The sequence below is a fragment of the Antennarius striatus genome, chromosome 18, assembly GCF_040054535.1.
Source record: "Antennarius striatus isolate MH-2024 chromosome 18, ASM4005453v1, whole genome shotgun sequence".
Taxonomy (NCBI): domain Eukaryota; kingdom Metazoa; phylum Chordata; class Actinopteri; order Lophiiformes; family Antennariidae; genus Antennarius; species Antennarius striatus.
In genome coordinates, this window is record NC_090793.1 from 5,731,980 (window position 1) to 5,752,449 (window position 20,470).

At 41.0% G+C, this 20,470-nt stretch overlaps 2 protein-coding genes across 5 annotated transcripts in view; one reads left to right on the forward strand and one right to left on the reverse strand.

The window, feature by feature from the left end:
• LOC137611864 (A-type potassium channel modulatory protein DPP6-like) overlaps positions 1 to 9,498 on the forward strand; it is a 117,192-nt gene extending 107,694 nt beyond the window's left edge. For all 3 annotated transcript variants that reach the window (XM_068340001.1, XM_068340002.1, XM_068340000.1), the window contains exons 9-26: positions 154 to 308; positions 2,132 to 2,229; positions 2,310 to 2,436; positions 3,171 to 3,209; positions 3,365 to 3,472; positions 3,544 to 3,635; positions 3,732 to 3,779; positions 3,852 to 3,964; positions 4,323 to 4,370; positions 4,464 to 4,562; positions 4,654 to 4,723; positions 6,110 to 6,304; positions 6,379 to 6,433; positions 6,522 to 6,624; positions 6,713 to 6,768; positions 6,883 to 6,955; positions 7,040 to 7,113; positions 7,825 to 9,498. In XM_068340001.1, the coding sequence (XP_068196102.1) occupies positions 154 to 308; positions 2,132 to 2,229; positions 2,310 to 2,436; positions 3,171 to 3,209; positions 3,365 to 3,472; positions 3,544 to 3,635; positions 3,732 to 3,779; positions 3,852 to 3,964; positions 4,323 to 4,370; positions 4,464 to 4,562; positions 4,654 to 4,723; positions 6,110 to 6,304; positions 6,379 to 6,433; positions 6,522 to 6,624; positions 6,713 to 6,768; positions 6,883 to 6,955; positions 7,040 to 7,113; positions 7,825 to 7,971 (1,700 nt within the window). In that variant the 3' untranslated portion in view covers positions 7,972 to 9,498. The remainder of the gene's footprint in view (positions 1 to 153; positions 309 to 2,131; positions 2,230 to 2,309; positions 2,437 to 3,170; positions 3,210 to 3,364; positions 3,473 to 3,543; positions 3,636 to 3,731; positions 3,780 to 3,851; positions 3,965 to 4,322; positions 4,371 to 4,463; positions 4,563 to 4,653; positions 4,724 to 6,109; positions 6,305 to 6,378; positions 6,434 to 6,521; positions 6,625 to 6,712; positions 6,769 to 6,882; positions 6,956 to 7,039; positions 7,114 to 7,824) is intronic.
• A 471-nt stretch (positions 9,499 to 9,969) lies between these two features.
• Positions 9,970 to 20,470, reverse strand: part of arhgap21b (Rho GTPase activating protein 21b) — a 42,723-nt gene continuing 32,222 nt past the window's right edge. Inside the window, exons 9-24 of one of the 2 annotated variants that reach the window (XM_068339999.1) lie at positions 20,301 to 20,447; positions 19,696 to 19,798; positions 19,532 to 19,577; positions 19,021 to 19,143; positions 18,638 to 18,937; positions 17,430 to 17,491; positions 17,177 to 17,322; positions 16,953 to 17,095; positions 16,659 to 16,817; positions 16,437 to 16,515; positions 16,287 to 16,360; positions 16,100 to 16,189; positions 15,818 to 15,985; positions 15,431 to 15,536; positions 12,955 to 12,986; positions 9,970 to 12,836 (exon numbers count right to left, since the gene is read on the reverse strand). In XM_068339999.1, coding sequence (XP_068196100.1) covers positions 11,280 to 12,836; positions 12,955 to 12,986; positions 15,431 to 15,536; positions 15,818 to 15,985; positions 16,100 to 16,189; positions 16,287 to 16,360; positions 16,437 to 16,515; positions 16,659 to 16,817; positions 16,953 to 17,095; positions 17,177 to 17,322; positions 17,430 to 17,491; positions 18,638 to 18,937; positions 19,021 to 19,143; positions 19,532 to 19,577; positions 19,696 to 19,798; positions 20,301 to 20,447 — 3,335 coding nt within the window. In that variant the 3' untranslated portion in view covers positions 9,970 to 11,279. Of the gene's footprint in view, positions 12,840 to 12,954; positions 12,987 to 15,430; positions 15,537 to 15,817; positions 15,986 to 16,099; positions 16,190 to 16,286; positions 16,361 to 16,436; positions 16,516 to 16,658; positions 16,818 to 16,952; positions 17,096 to 17,176; positions 17,323 to 17,429; positions 17,492 to 18,637; positions 18,938 to 19,020; positions 19,144 to 19,531; positions 19,578 to 19,695; positions 19,799 to 20,300; positions 20,448 to 20,470 lie in introns of both variants that reach the window. The other variant, XM_068339997.1, reaches the window with a different exon arrangement.

The window sequence follows — 20,470 nt, forward strand, 5'->3', positions numbered from 1 at the left end:
AAAGCTGTAGATACTTCAATATAATTTCATTTTATGGAAGCCAGTCAAACATTGTATTATATTATCTATCTCTCCCAGGCAGGTGCTGCTTCAAAACTTGTGTTCTGCTGTTCAGTTTCATTGTTATCTCCATCTGGTTGTTTTACTTCACAGAAGAGATCATGCAAACCCACATAGCTCACTGGTGGTCTCCAGATGGGCTGCGTCTCTGCTACATGACTGTCAATGACACGCTGGTACCGAAGATGGAGGTTCCCTTTTTCACAGGAGCACCCTACCCTGCCAGCCTGGAGTATCATTACCCAAAGGTAGGTCTCTATCCTGCCGCCTCATCCACCCATTGGCTAAGATTAACAAAAGAGATTAAATTGCTAACACATAATTCATTCTTCAGTTGTAGTTACCGATGTAAAGAGTCAAAACGGCGATTTTTGAAACTCTCAGTAGGATTTTCAAAAATGCTGTTCTTATGATGGTTCAGACACTTTGAAAAAAAAAATTCCATTTGTTCCACAAAAAAAAAAGAAAACAATTTCGAAAAGTACAGTTCTTACTGGGGGAGTTGGCTGCTTTCATATTTCATTTTATTCACAAACAGATTTACAACTTGGTGAACAGCTTAAAATCTGTTTGTTATTTTACAGCAGACAGATTTTTTTTTATCTGTACGGTTTGAGAACCCCTTGAGGGTTTAGTTGCAGGTTTTTCTCCACCAACTGCCAGCATTCTTCAAGTGTTCCCTGTTAATTAAACTTTTTAGAGACACTGATTTTTTTTTTTTGGTCTCTGAAAATATGTACAATTACAAGAGAACTGCAGCGGCTAGTATATGTGTGGTTCAGAGACCCATCTGCTGTTTCTGGGCATATACCGGCATCCTTGGGGAGCTTCCAGGGAAGCAGCTAGTTGATATCTGGATAACAGATGACAGATAAACCAACCAAGACTTCTCTTTCCATGCATCAAAAACAGATCTATAAATGAAACAAAATAAATGTGATTGTTATAATTATGTAATCAACAAATTCCCGATTCATATTCTTGTATATGGCTGAGTGACTTGATTGCAGGGGCAGCAATAAAGTTTAAGAAACAAGAGTATTTGAATCTACCACAGTAACTGTGACCACTGTGAACCATCCTACATATTATCATGGAAATTTCTGTAATGAAGACCATCACATGGAACTGTCTTTGAGTCATTTCTTTTGCACTTAAATTTTGCACTGAATCGTTTATTTCGCACTAATAATAATGAAATTTGAATGAGAAGTACAAGTCAACATGCAATTGGGTTATAAGTCTCATTGATGCAGTTTAATGAGTGAGAATTTTTATACATTAACAAGTTGCGTTAACAGAGTATGCTTCATTTAACAAACAGCATTAAGTTATCAGATACTATGGTGAGAGAAGCTCAGAAGAAAAATATCCATGGGCTCTAAACTTAAGACCCAGTTATGAGCAGTTTGGATGAGATTAGAACACACAAAGGTGACAGAAGTTGTATTTTTTCCATGACAACATGGATGTTGCAGTCCAATCAGTGTCGAACAAAGTACGCTGCTGAAGATCACCCAGATAGCCCTGCATACGTACACGATGCAGGGATACCTGGGGCAGCCAATCATCCAGATCTGATGTTCTGATCAGTAGGGAAAGCACTGAAAGTGTCCTCAGTACTGCTGGATAGGCCATGATTGCATTCGTTTTTTAAATTTCATCAGAACACAAAAACCTACAGAATAATTGTTCTAAAATTCAAAAAAGCAAAAATTCAGTGTTATATTTAACACTGAATCATATTATCTTGCTATTATTTTACCCCCTATCTTTGTTTTCACCTGTAATTTGGAAGCAATCTGAATTATCTGGTGGTTGTATTGAATTATTTATACGCTGTAGAACCAAATTATTTGCTTTTGTTGTCGTTAGATGAGCAAAAAAAAAAAAATTTGTTTAATGCAACAAGTCACCTTTGTGATTGCAATAACGACTGTCCCATGAGAGGCTTGGGATCAGACATCCACTGTCTGGTCCCACTAACTCCAGAGACTCCAGAATGACAATCCCTCTGTGTCTCAAACTGGAATCCGGTCCGATCTCTCTAATTACCTGTTGGCTGTTGCAGGCTGGGGAGGAAAACCCCATAGTGCACCTGTCAGTTGTGAGCCTCAACGGTCCCCTGCACACCGTGGTGATGAAGAAACCTGATGACCCCCGAATCGGGTGAGTGACAGCCCAGCTGTGGCTCTTTGTATGCCAAGCCTTGTCTTACAGTGAAGTGCTCACTTCATGTGTTCTTTCAGGAGAGAGTATTACATCACGATGGTGAAATGGGCCACCAGTACCAAACTTGCTGTAAACTGGCTTAACAGAGCCCAGAATAACTCCATCCTCACTCTGTGTGAAGCCACGACTGGAGTCTGTATAAAGGTGAAACATTTGACAGATATTGTTGCAGCTTACTTAGTGTTTTGCTTTTACTGTTCAGTGAAAAGACCAAAATCAATACCACGATTAAACTTGCTAAAAAGCATCACTGTTGTGGCTAAAGACTAAAATACTGCAGTTTATTGATTCAAATCTCGGAAACATATTCAAAATTGATTAAAAGAGCATCCCTGTTGCACTGACTTGTTCGTTCATTACACTGAGCATGAATTGATCCCTTGTGTGCCATTCCATTGCTCTAAATATAATGAAAATAATCCCTGATGAATATAATATTTGATTCTTTCTGCTTTAAACACCCAGCTGTTTTAGGAAATGGATAACGTTAATTTAAATCAAATTATGATTTTGTGATTTTTTTTGTTAAAAAAAAATAAGACAAGATATTTACTTATTCATCCCAATCTGAGAAATGTGGGTTAAAAGTTGTTTAACATTTTAGGAAACACTTGAACTGAGCTAACCCAGTTTCAATAGAGCAAAGCTTACTGTCCCCATGTTTCCATTGTTTGTGCTAATCTAAGCTTCTAGTCTTAGCTTCATATTCTATAAAGAAAATATCAGAGTGGAATTGATGTATCCACATTTCCCAAAATTTACTGTAGGATTCACATGTTGGAATCAATTTTAAGAATAGTGACAGAAACATAATAATATAATATTCCTTGGTTTGACTTTAGTTGTCATCTCATTTGTAAAATAACTCTCGTTCTCAGAAACATGAGGATGAAAGCGAGAGCTGGCTGCACAGACAGGTACAGGATGAAAATGCTGACTCCTGGTTGTTGCTTAGTATTTACCTGTTTGCCTCTTGTGTCTTAGCTTGAACGAGTGAATTACAAGAATAAAAAAAAATCCTGTGGACAGTTTGGGCAATCTGCCATCCAGATGGGTTTTTCTTTCTCCGTAGAATGAAGCTCCACTCTTCTCCAAAGATGGACACAAATTCTTCTTCACCAGAGCAATCCCCCAGGGTGGGAGAGGAAAGTTTTTCCACATCTCCATGTCTACTTCTATGGTATGGAATAATCCAGATAGTATCTGCTGTAAAACTTTGGTGCAGTATCCTTAAAGCTAATTCTTTTCTAGCCCAACACAAGTACCGACATCCTTCAGTCCCTGACCTCTGGAGACTGGGATGTCACCAGCATTCTGGCCTACGATCACGAAAAGAACCTCATGTGAGACATTTTGCTTTTGCATCCATTTTTTTTCTCGCTGTCAGCTGCTAACATTTGCTATGAGATGCTAATAATGATGATGATGATATTTTACAGATACTTCCTGAGCACAGAGGATGACCCCAAACGACGGCACTTATACAAGTAAGATTACCTGACGTCATGTCTCCTGTGACACTAAGCCTACAGTGATGTGTAACCCTAACCCTCTCACAGTGCTGACACCATCCCTCCATTCAACCGCTGCTGCCTGTCCTGCGAGTTCAACTGTGGCTATGTGGATGTTTCATTCAGTCACAGCATGCGGTACTTCTTGCTTTTTTGTAAAGGTGAGCATCCACCTTTATTCTCCACCTTTACTCTCTACCTCATTTTCTAATGGGTTAGGTAGGTAGGTGGTAGGTGAGGAGGAGGTAGAGGAGGAGGTGCGCAGAAGGCAGTCCAAATTGCTGGAGGACCTCTGAGACGAGGAGAGGGGTGCTTTCTTATGTCCGTATGGCTCGGAAGACAATTATCAGCAGCTTTTCTATACTGTGTTATATGAGAGACAAAATACTAAGATGCTTCTGTTGAAGAGCAGGACTGGTTTTCAGAGGCCGGATTACTGCTAGGGTGACATTTGTGCCTTTCTGCAGGGCTGCTTTAAGTTTAAATGTTTTTTTTTAATTCTTGCACTTTGATGTGTAGGTCCACATGTACCCAATGTGGCCGTATACAGGACTGAGGACAAGAAGAGTAAGTGTCATTCTGCATATTTATTCACAAGTAGAGCTGATCTGTAGAACTCATGGCCGAGACACTCTTTATGTTTGGTCTGTTTGTGTGCAGAGATGTTGGACGTAGAGACAAATGAAATGGTGAATAACGTGTACAACAAAATGCAGATGCCCAAAGTGGAGAACAAGACCATAATCATTGATGACTACAGTATGTGCTCACACTCACGATGCAGATAACAAACAAGCTGTAGGCCATTTGGTGTTACAAGATCATCATGACCTTATCTGATCTGTTTCAGCTCTGACGATGCAAATTCTGAAGCCGGCTGCATTCGTAGATACGGCCCACTACCCCCTGCTGCTGCTGGTGTGAGTACCACTGCATCAAGTCAAGAGGATCACATGTCCTGACCTTTAGACCCATTACGGGTCAAAATGAGTCTTTGTCGAATAAGTGCCCCTGCTTCTAATGCTTTTTGTTGAGAAGTAATGGTCTTTAAGCCCGAAGCAGAAAAAGCCAGTGTTCAGTTAATTTGCTGTTTTGTCTGTGAAAAATACTGTAGAGATAAATTCCTGAGAGATGTCATAAATTTTAAGAAGAAGAAATTCCCCTTTATTGTCCCCAAATGGGGAAATTATGACCATACCATACATAGATATATCTGTGTTAAACATGCATATATACAGTATTGTGTACAGGCCCCTGAAACAAACACAACACACTAGGGGCCTGTAAGCATTCAAGTTAGTGCAGGGGGAGGCAGAGTGATGGGCAGCAACTTTGGGGTGCTCCCCAGTTGAGCAGCTTGTATGGGGGACAGCACCCTGCTCAAGGGAGCCTCGGCAGTGACTGGGAAGTGAGCTGACACCTCCCACTGTCAGCTCACACTCCAAGGATGGTTGGCGGGAGCAGGAATCGAACCGTCGATCTCTGATCATGGGACGCCCGCTCTACCACTGAGCCACTGCCGCCCCGTAAAGAGCCGAAGGTAAAATTGTCAAATGGTTTTTTTCCCAAAATCAAGAGCTCCAACTTTAAAATTATTTACATTCTCAGTTTTTCATCAATAAACAGTAAAAGTTTCTTGATAAATGATTGATACAATGGATCGGGCACCTAAATATTTATTGATTAGTTTAACAACTGAATTACTTCCGTGATAGAGAATGGTGAAATGGAGGTGTAATATCAATAGACAATTTGAATTTTGATATATTATTTCTGGGTTTAATGGTTTGACCTTTTGCATCTCAAAAATGTTAATGTTCAGTTACAAACAGTCCAATCACTCTGCAGGTAGCTTGTTTGTTATGGGTACATTTTTCATTTTGACGTTGTCCCAGTGTTTCCATTTTTGGTTCACCACCTCTCGCCGGCACGGTGGCGCAGTGGTTAGCGCTGCTGCCTCCTGCCTCACAACACGGCGGACCCGGGTTCGAGTCCCGCTCTGTGCGGACTTCGCATGCTCTCCCTGTGTCTGCGTGGGTTCTCTCCGGGTTCTCCGGCTTCCTCCAAAAGCATGTGCTTCAGGTTGATTGGCCGGTCCCAAATTGACCGTAGGCGTGAGTGTGTGTGTGTGTGTGGTTGTTTGTCTTTGTGTGTGGCTCCGCTGTGCACTGGCGTCGTGCCTAGAGTGTCCCCCGCCTCACGCCACTGGGATAGGCTCCAGCTCCCCGTGACCTGCTGCGGTGGTAATATGAAAATGACATGACACCTCTCTTATCAGCCTTTCATCACGTCTCTGTTCTCCACAGGGATGGCACCCCCGGTGGACAGATGGTATCAGAGCAGTTCAGAGTGGACTGGGCCACGGTTCTGGTCAGCAGCTTCAACACCATTGTCATCCGCTTTGACGGCCATGGCAGCGGCTTCCAGGGCACCAACTTCCTTCACAAAGTCAGGAGGAAGCTGGGAAAACTGGAGGAGAGGGACCAGCTTGAGGCGTTAAGGTGAGCCTCCTGCTTTATCCATGAGTGCGAAAGTAGCCAAAACTGTGATTTGACCAGTTTTCTCTCATTTTCAGGTTTATATCAAAAGAAAGTTACATCGATAGGACTCGAATGGGAGTGTACGGAAAGGTGAGGAGAAATGTATACTCAGAGAGGCTGTTGAGGTGAGCTATAATCTTGATTTTGGCATCTCCTTGTCTGTCCCACCACTGTTCAGGGCTATGGAGGATATTTAGCTACTATGCTCCTGAGCTCTGAGGAATTCACCCAGCTTAAATGTGGAACAGCCGTCTCTCCCATCACAGATTTTGAGCTATATGGTACAACTCACCAGATACTTTTCATATGGCTGTGATAAAACATTTATTCAGCTTTTCTAACTCTTGTTTCACTTCTTTTTCCTTGCAGCATCTGCATTTTCGGAGCGATACCTCGGATCGAAGACAGACTCCCGGGTGTATACAGTAAGGTTTCATCTTTGACGTTAGGTTGCAGTGCACAGGAAGAGAGCTGAGGGTCATTATTAAGAGCTTATGAGTGACTCAAATGTCAGATTTTCCTCTTCTGGTTTCCTTCAGATGGCAAATTTAGCCCACAGAGCAGGTCAACTCCTGCAGAAGCAGTACTTGATCATTCATCCCACTGCTGACGGTGATATATTTTATTTCTCAGAGCTGCAGTGAATTAAACCCTATTTATCACCAGACTCTAATGTGTCTTTTCAATCTATCACAGAAAAAGTTCACTTCCAGCACACAGCCAAATTCATCAACCATTTAATCAGCGAGAAGGCAAATTATACTCTACAGGTGAGCTATGGCTTCTGATATGTCTGCTTTTAGGACTAAGGCTATAAATTCTATTAAATGCTGAATGACACGTATCTTAATCAGTTTAATATTTTGACATGTTTTTTGGGTCTGTATTAATACAACTCTCATCTGTACTGTACATTAAAATTTGCTGGAGCTTTGAATCGAATTATGGGATTTTCAGTCATTACAGAACTATAGCACCTAAACCTTTTTTCGCCGCCCTCAAAGAATTTCATCTGTCGAGGAAACATGTGATTCAGACAACACTTCAGAGCAGCTACTCAGATATGTCGTTACAAGTTTTTTTTTATTTTTAAGTAATACTGCAAATGATATTTTCATGATGAATTTAAGATGTTTTGACAACTAGATATGTCTATTCGAGGTTGCTGTCATCTAAGGTCAAATGTTTTGTTTAATAGTCAACAAGAAACTCCACAATATCCAGCTTACTATTTTGCATTTTATATTTTTAAAATACCTTAAAACATTGATCAATTGTAAGAATTGTAACAGATCATTCTTGAATTTGTTTTTGATTAAATCTCATTGTTTTAAATCTCAATATTTTGGGCTTTGTTAATTAAATTAAGCACTACTCATTATCTTTAATGAAGTAAATCATCAAAAATGGAATTGATGATGAAAGTATTGTTATGTTTGGCTCTACATAAACCCAATCTGAGGTATTGTATTTCTTTACAGATCTACCCGGATGAAGGACACTTCCTACACAGTGATGGAACCCAGCAGCACCTAAGCCAATCCCTCGTCAACTTCTTTGAGGAGTGTTTCCGAGTTACGGAGATACTGAAGGACAGCCAGCAGGAGGATGACGAGGAAGACAGCTAAACCCTAACACCCCCCACCTCCTGAGCGGCTTGCTCCTAGCTACTACAGCACAATATGCAACAGATATTTCTAACTTAATCAATCCACAACTACCCGTCCGGTCAGATTGAAGCTCCACACTGAAGTGAAGCATCTGCATGTGCAAAGGGGCCTCAGCTTACACACCATCTCATCACCACTTGCTGGCTGCAGGAAAACCAGCCAAATAGACAAAAAAATTCTGGTGTGAACACCCCATGCTCTCCCTCTGCAGTTGGATTACATGGACTAGCACTTTCTCTAGTGGACAAATAGAGAATTAACGCAACGTCCATTAAGCAATGTGTCTGTCCCAAACATGGCACATTAATAGAGCACAAAATGAGTTACCTTAGTTCATTATATTGACATCAAACTTTTCAAAGGTTGCCAGTTTATAATAATCTTGCCTACCATGTTTTGATTGTTGTATTCATGATTATGACTGCTACTTGTTTCTCATAATCTCTGTTCAGTGTTGTCTATGGTCTATAACGTCAGGCTTCAGTGTTTATTTGCTTTATGATAAGATGGCACAACGGTTATCTTGGTTACTTCAAAAAAGTTTTCACTTCTCGTATCGGAGTTAAACTCTTGTTTTTGTCACTGTGCCTTACTGTGGGTGAGATGTTCACGCTCAAATGCGTAAACAGAGATGGGCCTTGTCTGAACTGCGTTCATTGATCACTCCAGACTGGATCAGTTTTCTCCAATAGCCAGATATCAGTGGGAGAAGTTTAAATCAAAAGGTATGGCACATTTTATCTAAAAACATTTAAGAACTGAATACAAAATACCTAAACATCTGCTTGAAAGATTGTATTATAAAGAAAAATGTAAAGTATATTGTTTGCAAATGGATTTCTGGATAATAACTTCCAAACTGGAAAGTTAACTTTTCAGAATTTTCATTATTTTGTGAATTCTTTTGTTTGTTGAACGGCTTGAGTGTCTGCCTTTCACTTGTTAGTTTTATGAGTGGTTTACAGTCAGCTGATGTATAAAGTGTATAAATCTTATATTAAGTCTTTATGTTGTATGTGCAACTTGTATATAAAGCATTTTGAAAAGTAGTTGTCTTTCACTTTAGAACATCAATATTGTGTCATAGCATGACAGTACGTGAGCGCCATCTAGTGTGCAAAGTTTCTGGTGAGCATGAGCTGCAACTGAAAATCCAGAGGTAATACCTGTTCTATTGCACTGTGATGATGGGTCATGGTAGTGTAATGACATGTATTAACAGAGAAAAGTCAAAATCTCTCAAAAAAAAAGGTCACTGAGAAAAAAGGTCACCATCTGACTTTGTTTACTGTATTTATTTTCCAGATGGTTGAAAGTGATGCAAAAGTAATGCAAAATTGGTTTCACTAAATTCCCATGCATTTAAAATGTTCAACATTGAATTTAAATACTGAAATGTAAGTAATTTGGCCAACATGGTGATGCAGTGGGTAGCAAAAAGGCATTCATGTGAGTGTGAATGGTCGTGTGTAATGTGGCCCTGCAATAAACTGGTGACTTGTCCAGGCTGTATGTCTTCTGACCAATGTCAGTGGAATAGGCTCCTGACCACCAAGAGGATAAGCAGTTAAGAAAATGGACTTGCAATTGAATTATGGAATTTGGAAAAACCTATTGTTCCATAGAAGAATGAAAACATCTGAAGAAAAATACTTTAAGTTCAAAGATTTACTTTTTCTCAACGTTATAATTTCAAACTTTAAAGACTTGAAAAACTCGGAAATTTAATGTTTTTCCTCTTCATCCTGCTCAAGTTGTTTTCCTTAAAAAAATCAAACTGAAATACAAACATCAAAGCAACCTAATAAAGGTTGTCATGTTCACCATTTTCAACACTGCAGGGTGATTAGTTATAAAACAACACACTATTAAACGGTGATTTATTTTAGTTCATAATTATGGTCCTTACACTTCAATACTTTTAGGATTAAAAAAAACAAACAACATTTTACCATTGACAAAATTTATTTCCAGTGTTTCAGGAGTCTGTTTACATTCCTCTCACAAGCAGAGGAACACAGCATCAGTACAGACAGTCCAGCTCAATCAAGTTTTTTCCTCATATAGGAAACATCTCTCCTGGGGAAAAGTACCAAACTGTCCACAACCACCACACAGGTCACATGAGCATCAAGAGCATCTCACAATACTGTAGTGAATCCTGCAATCTGATGGAAATGACAAGTAAAGCAGCTAAAACATGGCATTGGTATGTACATTTAAGTTACTTATTTTACAGGGAGTATTTAAAATTCAAGTTGTGAAAATTAAACAAAAGTATGTCATGTTAAGACCAGAGTGGAATGCCTCAGGAATGGAAGCTCGGCATTTTATTACATAACTTGTAGAATGACTGAGAGCCGACGATAAAAATGTCATTCACAGTAAAATCTCTGTCTCAACAAAGACAATATGGCACACTTAACATTTTATTGTGAGGCACTTCCTATAGTGAAGAAACATGATTTTTTGACTTAATTTCCTGTTTTCTTTATTACTTCCCCCCCTCCCCCCTCATGCACTTTAAACTACTTGACTGGGATAAATGAGGACCATTTCCATGATGCATAAGTCCAGCATCTCCTTTTCACCATCGTACCTTAGAAAGAACCCTGTAACGGCAGAGAGCTTCATGGGCAGTCCACAGACTGGCTGTACCAAATACACCATTCAAGTACAAAAAAATAGGGATGAATACACTTTAGAATGAAACACAAGCATCTAAAGCTTTTAGTCAGTATTACAGCAAGCATGTCTGTACATTCTTCATTTGGTTACTGAGACTCACTGACTTAGAACATCGTAACTTTCTTTAAACAAAATAATTTCTCTGAAATACTAAAAATCTGAACTTTACAGCTATTTCCTATTCCTTCTAAAAGTCAGTTCATTCTTAAAGCCACTTCGCTAACCCTTTAAATTCACACTTCCTTTCCTTCCACAGACTTCACAGGCCCATTATTTCAGGAGCAACAGGTTCTCTCGGTCTTCAGCATAAAGAGGGATTTTTTTTTTATTAGGAGGGAGGACAATCCTCCTTTCTAGCCATCCCAAAGTCATTTGTCATTAGAAAAAAAGAACACCAACATTTGTTTCATGCCTCCAGTATGAGATCAACGATCCCTGTGTGCAGTAATTCCCACAGACCCCCACTCCAGACAATATTTGCATAACATGCTCATTCACAAACATTGATCACACAACACTCATCAGTACAAATACATCTCATAGACAGGGAACAGTCAGTCACACACATCCAAAACATCTCACAGGTACTGATAGAAGCGTGAATGGACTACCTGGGAACTTGTAAGTTTATGTGGGTGGGCTGTGGCCGAAAGGCTCAGATTTTTAGTCTGGGAGATGTCCCCATTCAACACCTCGGCCGTACCATGTTGGAGCTCAGGGGAGGATGAGGCACCAAGGTTTGTGCTGCACAGCGCCCCATGTTGTTCTGATAAGTCCAGGCTCACCTCGGGATTGCTGGTGCGATTGCGCTCGCGGGCAATCCAGTCACCGATGGAAAAGTCTTGAGAGCTGCACTTTGGCTTCAGCTGATCCACAGCTGACAGCTCCGACCGGGATCCTGAACCGATGTTGACCTTCCAGTCTCCCAAAACAGACAGTTCAGGAAAGTCCCTCTGACCACCCATGGTGTGTCGGCGCCTGATATTCTTTTTCTTGCCACGGCCCTCCGGAGATCGGCTCCTCTGGCTGCCCACACCAAACATGTCATCTGCAGATGTTCTCAGACGCACCTTTAGTCTGTCAGTGATCTTCAGCTTCCATGTGGGCTCTGCCTTGTCCAGTTCGCCGCGAGATGACGAGCTCAGGCTGCCCGTGGAGCGGCCTTTGACTGAGCCAAGCACACATGACAGCCTATTGGAATCTTTATCACTCACAGTTCCATCGAGTGAAGACTCACTGTTGGTTTTATGTTGAGCCGCTTTCTTTCTGGAAAGCGTGTCACACTCGATGAGTCTGTAGGTGGGGAGAGGCCGAGGAGCCTCGGGCAGGTCCAGTGGATCGTTTTTCGTGACCGTGAACACAGAGAGATCGCTCTCACTGTCCGTCTCCATTGGCCGTCCCTCGCTGATGAGCTCACTTCTCTCATCGTCAGCATCGTCGTCTCCGCCTCTGATTTCTGCCACAGATTGTACTTCAGGACTGAGGGTGCTTACCTCCGTCCCGGTCAGGAATGTCATGGAGGAGGTGGTAGAGTAGTCGGATGTGATGGAACAAACTTCTACTCCCAGTCCACCTGCCTCTAGACCTTGAGTCACCATCTTACCTCGCTTCATTCTGGGCACAGACGATTGAGAGCTCGTGCTGTTCATTGTACCGAGGTCAGACACCGTGTCGTCACAGTTGGAGGCTGGGTCTGACAGGGAGGACTGGTGAGTTACTGGTAGTCGGTAGCTGAGGTTTGGAGAGTGGGTAGGTGAGGCATACAGCGAGCCAGATGGAAGGGTGGAGGACATGTGCTCTGGAGGCAGGGACGGAGTAGGCTGTGATATCGGGCTGCCGGAGAGAGACTCTTTACTGTTGGGCTTGTCAAGCTGTTCCTCTGAGCTGCTCCTGTGCTTTTCCTTCTCACTATTTTCATCAGCCTCCACCTCCTCCTCACTTCGGCTGTCTAGAGACCACAGAGGCTGCTGCTGGCTCTCCTCTGGGAGCTCTATCTGGGAGTACGCAGAGTCCAAGTCGTCATCTGAACTGCTGGGATGAACTTTGTCCTTGGGCTTCTTGCGCTTACGGCTAACAAAGAAGGAGGAGCGCAACATCTCTTTGCTACACTGATCCTTCCCTGATCCCCACACACCCTGCTGATACAGAACCAAAACACCAGTGACTTTTTATGACAAGGAAAACATAGAAACAGCAAAGTAAAAGGAATAAAGGATTTATGTGGCACAGAAGGAAGTGAGGAGAAGACATTACCTTTGTTTTGGAGGAGTCACTACTGGCTAAATCTGCATTAAAGAGATGCAACTGATTAGTAAGAGTCTGATGACTGAGTGACTCACTAAAAACAGTCAATGACGAAGGGAAAGGCAGATTAAGATTGTTCAGAGTGACACTGGCACACAGAATGAGCATAATGACAGCGGTTGAATGAAAGCAGATAAGACAGTTTCAGCTAAGAGAAAGACAAAAGGCAGCAAGATGAACCATGTAAAGCAGTATATGAGCACAAAGTGCACTAAGTGTAGGGGGAGGCCTGAGATGAAGGATGAGATGAAAAATTTGACAACCCAGCAGTAAACCAATACACAAAAAGCAGCTCATGCTCATGTATCAATGGAACAACGGCACATCATGGACAGACATTTCAGTCACAGGGCACTACATGTAGCCACCAACCACTCGAAGGCATTCCTTTCTAACTCAAAGACATCACAGAGGAGACGTGAGCGGCAAGTTTGGTGCTGACTGAGACACTAAAGGGGACTGAGCTGAACAGATCAGTGGCTGTGTGTTGTGGCTGGTATAGCTGGTGCAGGCAAACCTATTGAATGAAAATATTGCCCTTACTCTGAGCTAGATCAACTCATGTAAGGACCTTTAATGTGTAGCCTGTTGTTCTAAAAAATAAAAATGGAGAAAACACGCAACTAACATAAGGATAACAATAACCCATTTCAACCAAACAGCTAAAGGAACCTCAAGAGCTAAACTCAGGAAGTGAATATATCTTCGATGCATTTGCAGTTTATTGGAAAAACTCCCAAAGGTCTCTCAAATTATGGATTAAAAAACTAATTTTCCTGTTTGCATTTCCTCTTGCATTAATCTGGATTTACAATGACTAGTGAGAAACAGACCGGCAGATCTAACCCTTACATGCAGGTGAAAAAAAAAGACTATTAAGGCCACCAAGCAACTGCTCTGCAAGCACTACCTGCTAACAGTTTAATACATTACAACATAATGTAAACTTTAGACTTGTCAGGAAGATGACACATGACATCTTTGATTGTTATGATCAAAAAGTGTCCAACCCTGAAACTAATATTACAAATAATGAGATCCAGTGGTTCTTTGTTGTACGAATGAAGCTGTCAGTAACGTGAAAGATGCAAAGTTGACAACCCTGTTATATTCTGCGCTGTTTACTTTACTTGTTTACTGTTTACTTGGTATTTCCAGAGCTATCTGACAGTGTTACTCCTGGTAGAGCAATACCGAGTGAAATACATCAAAGATGCTAAATCTTACTGAACGGTATTGAATGCAGTTGTGTAGTTAGGGTTTGTTTTATGTGTGCTGGAAGAACATCCAGCTCAGTGCCACCACTATGTCCCCACCCCTCAGACATCATGACAGATTATGCCACATGACCGGGAGAGAGCCTGAGGTTAACCGTACCATGCTACTTGTCCTTGCGATGAGCTTTAGAGACAAGAGACAGCAGAAGGGCTTTCAGAGAAAGAACAACAGCATCTCTCTGTATCCTTTCAATGTAGGGTATTGGTTTAAATATGAGACGTGCACACCACAGGAAAAATGACAAACATCGACTTCTCTTTCTTTCTTTTTTATCTTTTTTCCTCCTTTCGCCCAAATTTAAAAGAGCTGCGGGTTTCTGCAGACTAGGCAGCTACACTGGGCACAACACTCGTCCTTCTTCCTACAGTCCCAGCTGTCCATCACTGACAAAACAGAGTCCATCAGTGACATCATCGAGTGATAGACGCCGCCCACTTGGCCTGTGTCAAGATTGGGTGATGTGAGTGCTGGACAGGGATAAGGGAGAAAAACAACACACTACACACAGAAGGGCAGAGGTCAAAAGAGTTACAATTTCAATAATTTCTTTTTGCCTTTTGGATTTTCTTGGGGAAAGAACATGCCGGGATTGTGCAAGAGACAAGGAGGAGGGGAAGAAAAGAACTGAAAGAAAAGGAGTCGTCATATCAACACAAGTAAGGCACAGGGAAAAAAAAAAGACTTGAGCAAGAGAAAAAAAAAAAGAGTAATGCAAACAAATGAAGAACATGAAAATTAAAATCGGGCAAGAAAAAGTCAACAATAAAACAAAACAGACTGAAGCAAAAATAAAAGAATAACAAAGGATAATATACTGCGGGCTGTTCTACAATTTTTCAATGGTTGAATCTCAAATTGCATGCAAAGGAAAAAAATCCTCGAAAAGCTCACTGTAACAAAATAAACAAAATTTGATGGATTTGATTATACTCAACCCATATTAAATTATCAAAAAAAAGAAAAAAAAGAAAAGAAATGGAAATCTTTGCTATTTAAAATGAGCAAAATGCTTTGACGTTATCAAATCCCAAAATAAATAAATCTATATCACAAGTATTTAAAATATTAAATCTAGACTAATAATATTAATGTGATAACATCATTGCTGCAGTAGTGCTGTCCCAATTGAAAATATCCTAACATTTACCTGAGACTTCACCCAGTGACGTTGCCGTCCATCCGATGTTTGAGAGCAGGTGGTCAATGTTGGGCACAGGTTGAGACTGCACTGTGCTTTCCTGCCCACTAGTGGTCTTGAGCCAGACATGGAGGAAATATCAGAGATGAGTAACTCAACATGACAAAAAAAAACAAAACAGGGAAAATTCAGAAACTATAACATAGCAAAGAGTTATTATTTAAAACCGCAGTAAGTGGTTAACTGAAAAAAAATCAACTTAGTTCTGTTCTGGTTTCATAAAGTCTTCCAACATGACAATTTTTTTAACGAAATAGCAGTTTTAAAAGCGACTACATGTACATACAGCACAACTACAAACACAAAAGTTTGGAAGAAACAAGAATGGCCACATACAAGAGGATCCTCATCGCTGCCATCCGAGAAGAACCAGTCGAACTGCTGGATAAGATTCTCAACTATCTTACACTGGTCTGGCATGTGGTTGACCATGTCGGTCATGTTGTCCTCGGAGGTTCTGACGAGTGTAGGACCAAACATGAGGGCCAAGTTACGAGGCTTCATCTAAACAAATTTAGTTAGCGACAAATCAGGTTAAAAGAATTGATCCTCAAAGGGAGGATTCACAGATGGTGTTATATGTATATTGGTATTGTCACAAACATTTAACAGTCCTACCTTGTTCTTCTCAGAGTTGTCAGAAACCTTCTTAAGGTGAGCACAAAGAAATTTCAGAGTTTCAAAATGGTGGTCAGGTAGTTCAGAGACCTGCCAGGATTGACAAAATGGGACAAAGGCTCAGGATTAATGGTATCCCATCATGTAAGGCTATTTAGTTAAACACTGCATTAGATTTTTGACTCACCAGCCTCTTGAGCTCCTTCAATCTCTCCACAGAGTCTTCTGTTCTGCTGGCTTCGATGAATTCACTATACTTTTCTGTGAACAGAGCAGAGTAGTCTACACTTAGAATACAAATTTTAATCTCAACCATCTCTGTGTAACAAAATCTCACCATTTGTGAAGAGTGGTTCTGGAAGCTTTCGGAAAAATGACTTCAATAAACTACTGATGACATTAAGGTCTTGCCATTTCTGCAAAGTGTCGAAATGTGAAGACAGCAATAAGTTAAACCCATTCTCATAGTCCAGAGCTCTCTGCTCTGTTTCCAATGTTATCAAAGTGATGCTGAGCAAGTGAGGCTGTACTTTTAGCAAGCAAACTGTGAGTCACTCACATCTTCTTGGATATCGATGTCTCCCATTCCTTTGCTGTTGAGCTCCTCCTGCATGTTAGAGATGGCAGCATTTTTACCGGGGACCCTATAGATTCCTGTGGACTCCAGCCCTCTCTCTTCCACCACCTTACAGCACAGCTCCACAATCAGAGGCACAAACTACACAACACACAACCAAAAGATTTAACAAGTCAGTAGAACATTTAACAACAGCAACCCTTTAGGATGAGCAATGACACATGCTGCACCACACAGCAATGTCTCTTAAAAATATTAAGAAGGATGGAGACTCACTCTGTTAGTCTGAGCAGGTGGACAGTCATCAAGTCGCACGCCAAACGTGACACCAGCCGGGGTCTTTTTTTCAAATGGCTTCCTCATAATTCCTGCAATGCCGAGTTTCCAAGCAGCTCTGTCTCGTGGCGGACTAGATTCATCTGACAGAGAAAAACACATGAACAAGCTGTCAGAATTTAGAAAAGGTTGCCTGATTCCATAAAATAGAACTGTATCTTTACCTTTTTGTGTTCTCTGCTCCTCTCCCGTTTTAGGTGAATGAGGACTGAGGATCCTGCCGTCTGCTTTCCCTCCCAGGAAAGTTTGTTTGATGCTGAGGGACTGCCGGGACATTTTAGGCGAGGGCTCCGATCTGGTGCTGAGTGCGCTGATCCAAACATATGCACACAATTATTAACATAAAGCTAGTAAAGCAGCAACGTGTGTTGGAGTATTATGGGTGAACGCTTGGGGACAATGGGATGCATGTCATACCTCATCATGTTGTATTCTTTGATTTTTCGACTTATCAGGTCTTCACTTGTTACAGCAGCATTCTGTAATTATAGCATGACGGATAGTTAGAACATAAAGTTTCTTCATGACACACAGGTCCATTTACATTACTGGAGTGGTTATTATAAACTGGGGTAACAGGTTTCATCCTGTGGCATTATGATCTTGGCATGCACCCTCTTGCTCAAATGCTGCTCTAGCATTATATTACACACACCATTACTGTATATTAAATAACATGCAATCTTCCTTTCGACTATTTTTTAGAGAAATATTCAACAACACCAGCAAACAAATGTGTCCTGACTTCAAAAGTATTAAAAACTTGGCAAATAGATCCTCAGGTGCCCTTACAGTTTTATTTGATGTAGCATTCAAGATGGGAGCACGCATAGATGTAATGCCTTCCCCAGCTTGTGATATACTGTCACTGGTAGTCTATGATTGCTGTTATGGGCCCAAAGATTAGAAAAAGATTAAAGATCACTTTATTAGTCTGTGGAGGAAGTGCATGGTAGGTGAACTGGCACCTTTCCACTACCAGTTCACAGTCCAAAAGGTTTTTTGTACAACATAGGTCTTGAACTTGACACTCTTCCGTCCTCAGCATAAAGACCTAGTGGACTGAGCTACTGCTGCCCGTCTGTGACCATTTGTAGTAGGATCATGGAAACCACAGGTTTCTATCCTTCCCATGTTGAGTGAGAGTTTCTTAGCAATGGATTATTCTGCAGTCATATAACCAGAAATGCTCTCAAAACTATAGGCTGAACGTAGCCAGTCAGCACTACTTTTTGTCTCACTAGCCAAGTACTGTTCTCTGGGAAACAAAATGGCTCATCTAAGACTCCAGTTAACCCCAGAGTCTGTCAGAAGGGGGTGCTGGTTGTCTTTTTAGTTCACATAAGTTTGTCTGTGTGACCCAACAATCCAGCTACACCAATGAATATCAACCTCAGGTTTGATCTGCATGTTCACACATGTCGGTCTTAAGACCCATTCCTAGATCAGCTGATTTAAGATTATTTTGTTACTGCATGTGATCCGCAAACAGAATACACATTTTCCTGATGTCAATTCACTGACTGAAAAATGGTTCAAATGTCTCCATCCTTTTATTATGATGGCTGGAGATGAGGATTCAACAGATCAGCACATTTACTAATTTTAACTCTTGCTTGACTCACCTCTTCGTCTGGGTTACTGTTATCCTGAATAACTCTGATCCAGGTCAGCATTTCGTCCCTCCCTTCAGCCTGAAACAAATACTCGCAGGCTGAGGTGGTGAGACGCAGTACGTTCTTGCGTCTTGTGTCACTGTAGGAAATGTCAATCAGACAGGCCTTGATGCTGATATGTAGCGGGTCTTCGTCAGACTGCATGGAGGCATGTGACTGTGCTTCTTTCCTGTCTTTGTAGAGTGTGAGGGTGTGACCTTGTAAAACAGCATACATCTGCTTCCAAGACTTCATTCCTCCAGGAACACGCTATAGAGAAAGCAATCAGAGATGTACATGAACATCAAATAAAGACTATCTTGGCAAAAGAATGCATTTGTACACAACCATACCTTATTTTTATCTACATTATGTTGCCTAAAATTCAGCAGCCCTTCTTTGGAAGAATCCGCAAATACGTCAGAAGAAGAGTCCCTCCGAGACAGAGCATCCCCAGGTTTATGTCCATCCAGAGCCTGCCAGCGTAAAACATGACATTTTTATCTGTCACTGGTAGAGGAAAATGACATGCGACAAAACTGGTAGAACATAATCTAACCATGGATCTCAGACTCTACTGTAAAGCCAGTAAATTCAAATAGTACTCCCGACTCTTCAGAACATAAGAACAAATGGAAAAAACTGTGAAGACATTCACCGCCAATGTGTATTTTGAGCACAAATATTTCTATGTATTGTAATTTGCTATTTGGTCATTCCGGATTAGTTCAATGCGGCCTGAAATGGGATCACTGTCAGAATAAGTACAGTAAATACAAGAGAGCAGTATCAAAGGAAAATAGTAACTAACTTTTTAATGATGGTGACAATAATGTCTACCATGATGTATTTGTAGTTCCTCACCTTTCTTAGGCCCCATAGGCCATGCATGTGTTTACTGGAAGATCGCCTAAACAAGTGGAATAACAACAACGAAAGTCAGAGACAGGTCAGACTTATCTACAACTCAGTACAACTGAGAAAAAACTCGAGTGGTGACCTAAACGACCCAAAAGATCTAAACTCACCCTCTGGCCTCCTCCTGATAGTTATCCAGACCCTCATCGTAAGATTTGGACCGCTCTGTTTTGCTAGTTGATTCAGTTTCAAGCAAAGCACTTCTAAGCGACTCTGAAGTGATAAAAAAAAAAAGCTATTACTGTGGTCCTCAAATGCACAATAACTTACAGCATTTCTGAAAATGAGACTCAGGAGCCTATGAGACTCAGGAAAGCTTGACAATTTTTTTATACTTTTCATATTTTCATTAGTGAATGTGGATCGAACATGAATTGATGCAAATACAGTGCCAAAAACTATCAATAACTATAACCACTTTGGAATTATCATTTGATTCTACACAGATGTCTAAGACAACCAGTGAAAACATTTGAACAATAAAACCATGTCCTGTAATATGATGCTTGCATTTACAATAAATGTGATGGTATGGGTGGCAAATGTTAAAGCTAAAACTATTAACTGACTAGTCACTTTGAAAAAAAAATTAATCAATAGCATAAATCACACAAAAAACAACAACGAGACATCAAATATTTTATTTAACTGATTTCTTTCTTAGGGACAGATCAAGACTAACTGGTATTGACCATATGACACATTTGGTAATTACCTTGGTCATGTGACAGTTGACGACGAATGGGTGGGCATGTTGATCCCGGGCTGGAGGGACCTGTTGTTACGGACTGTGCAACAGACACCACAGCCGATGGCGGGATAGGAGCAGCCGTTCGATCGACACTGGGGCTGATTGGCTCATCTGTGGTTACAGTATAACATTCT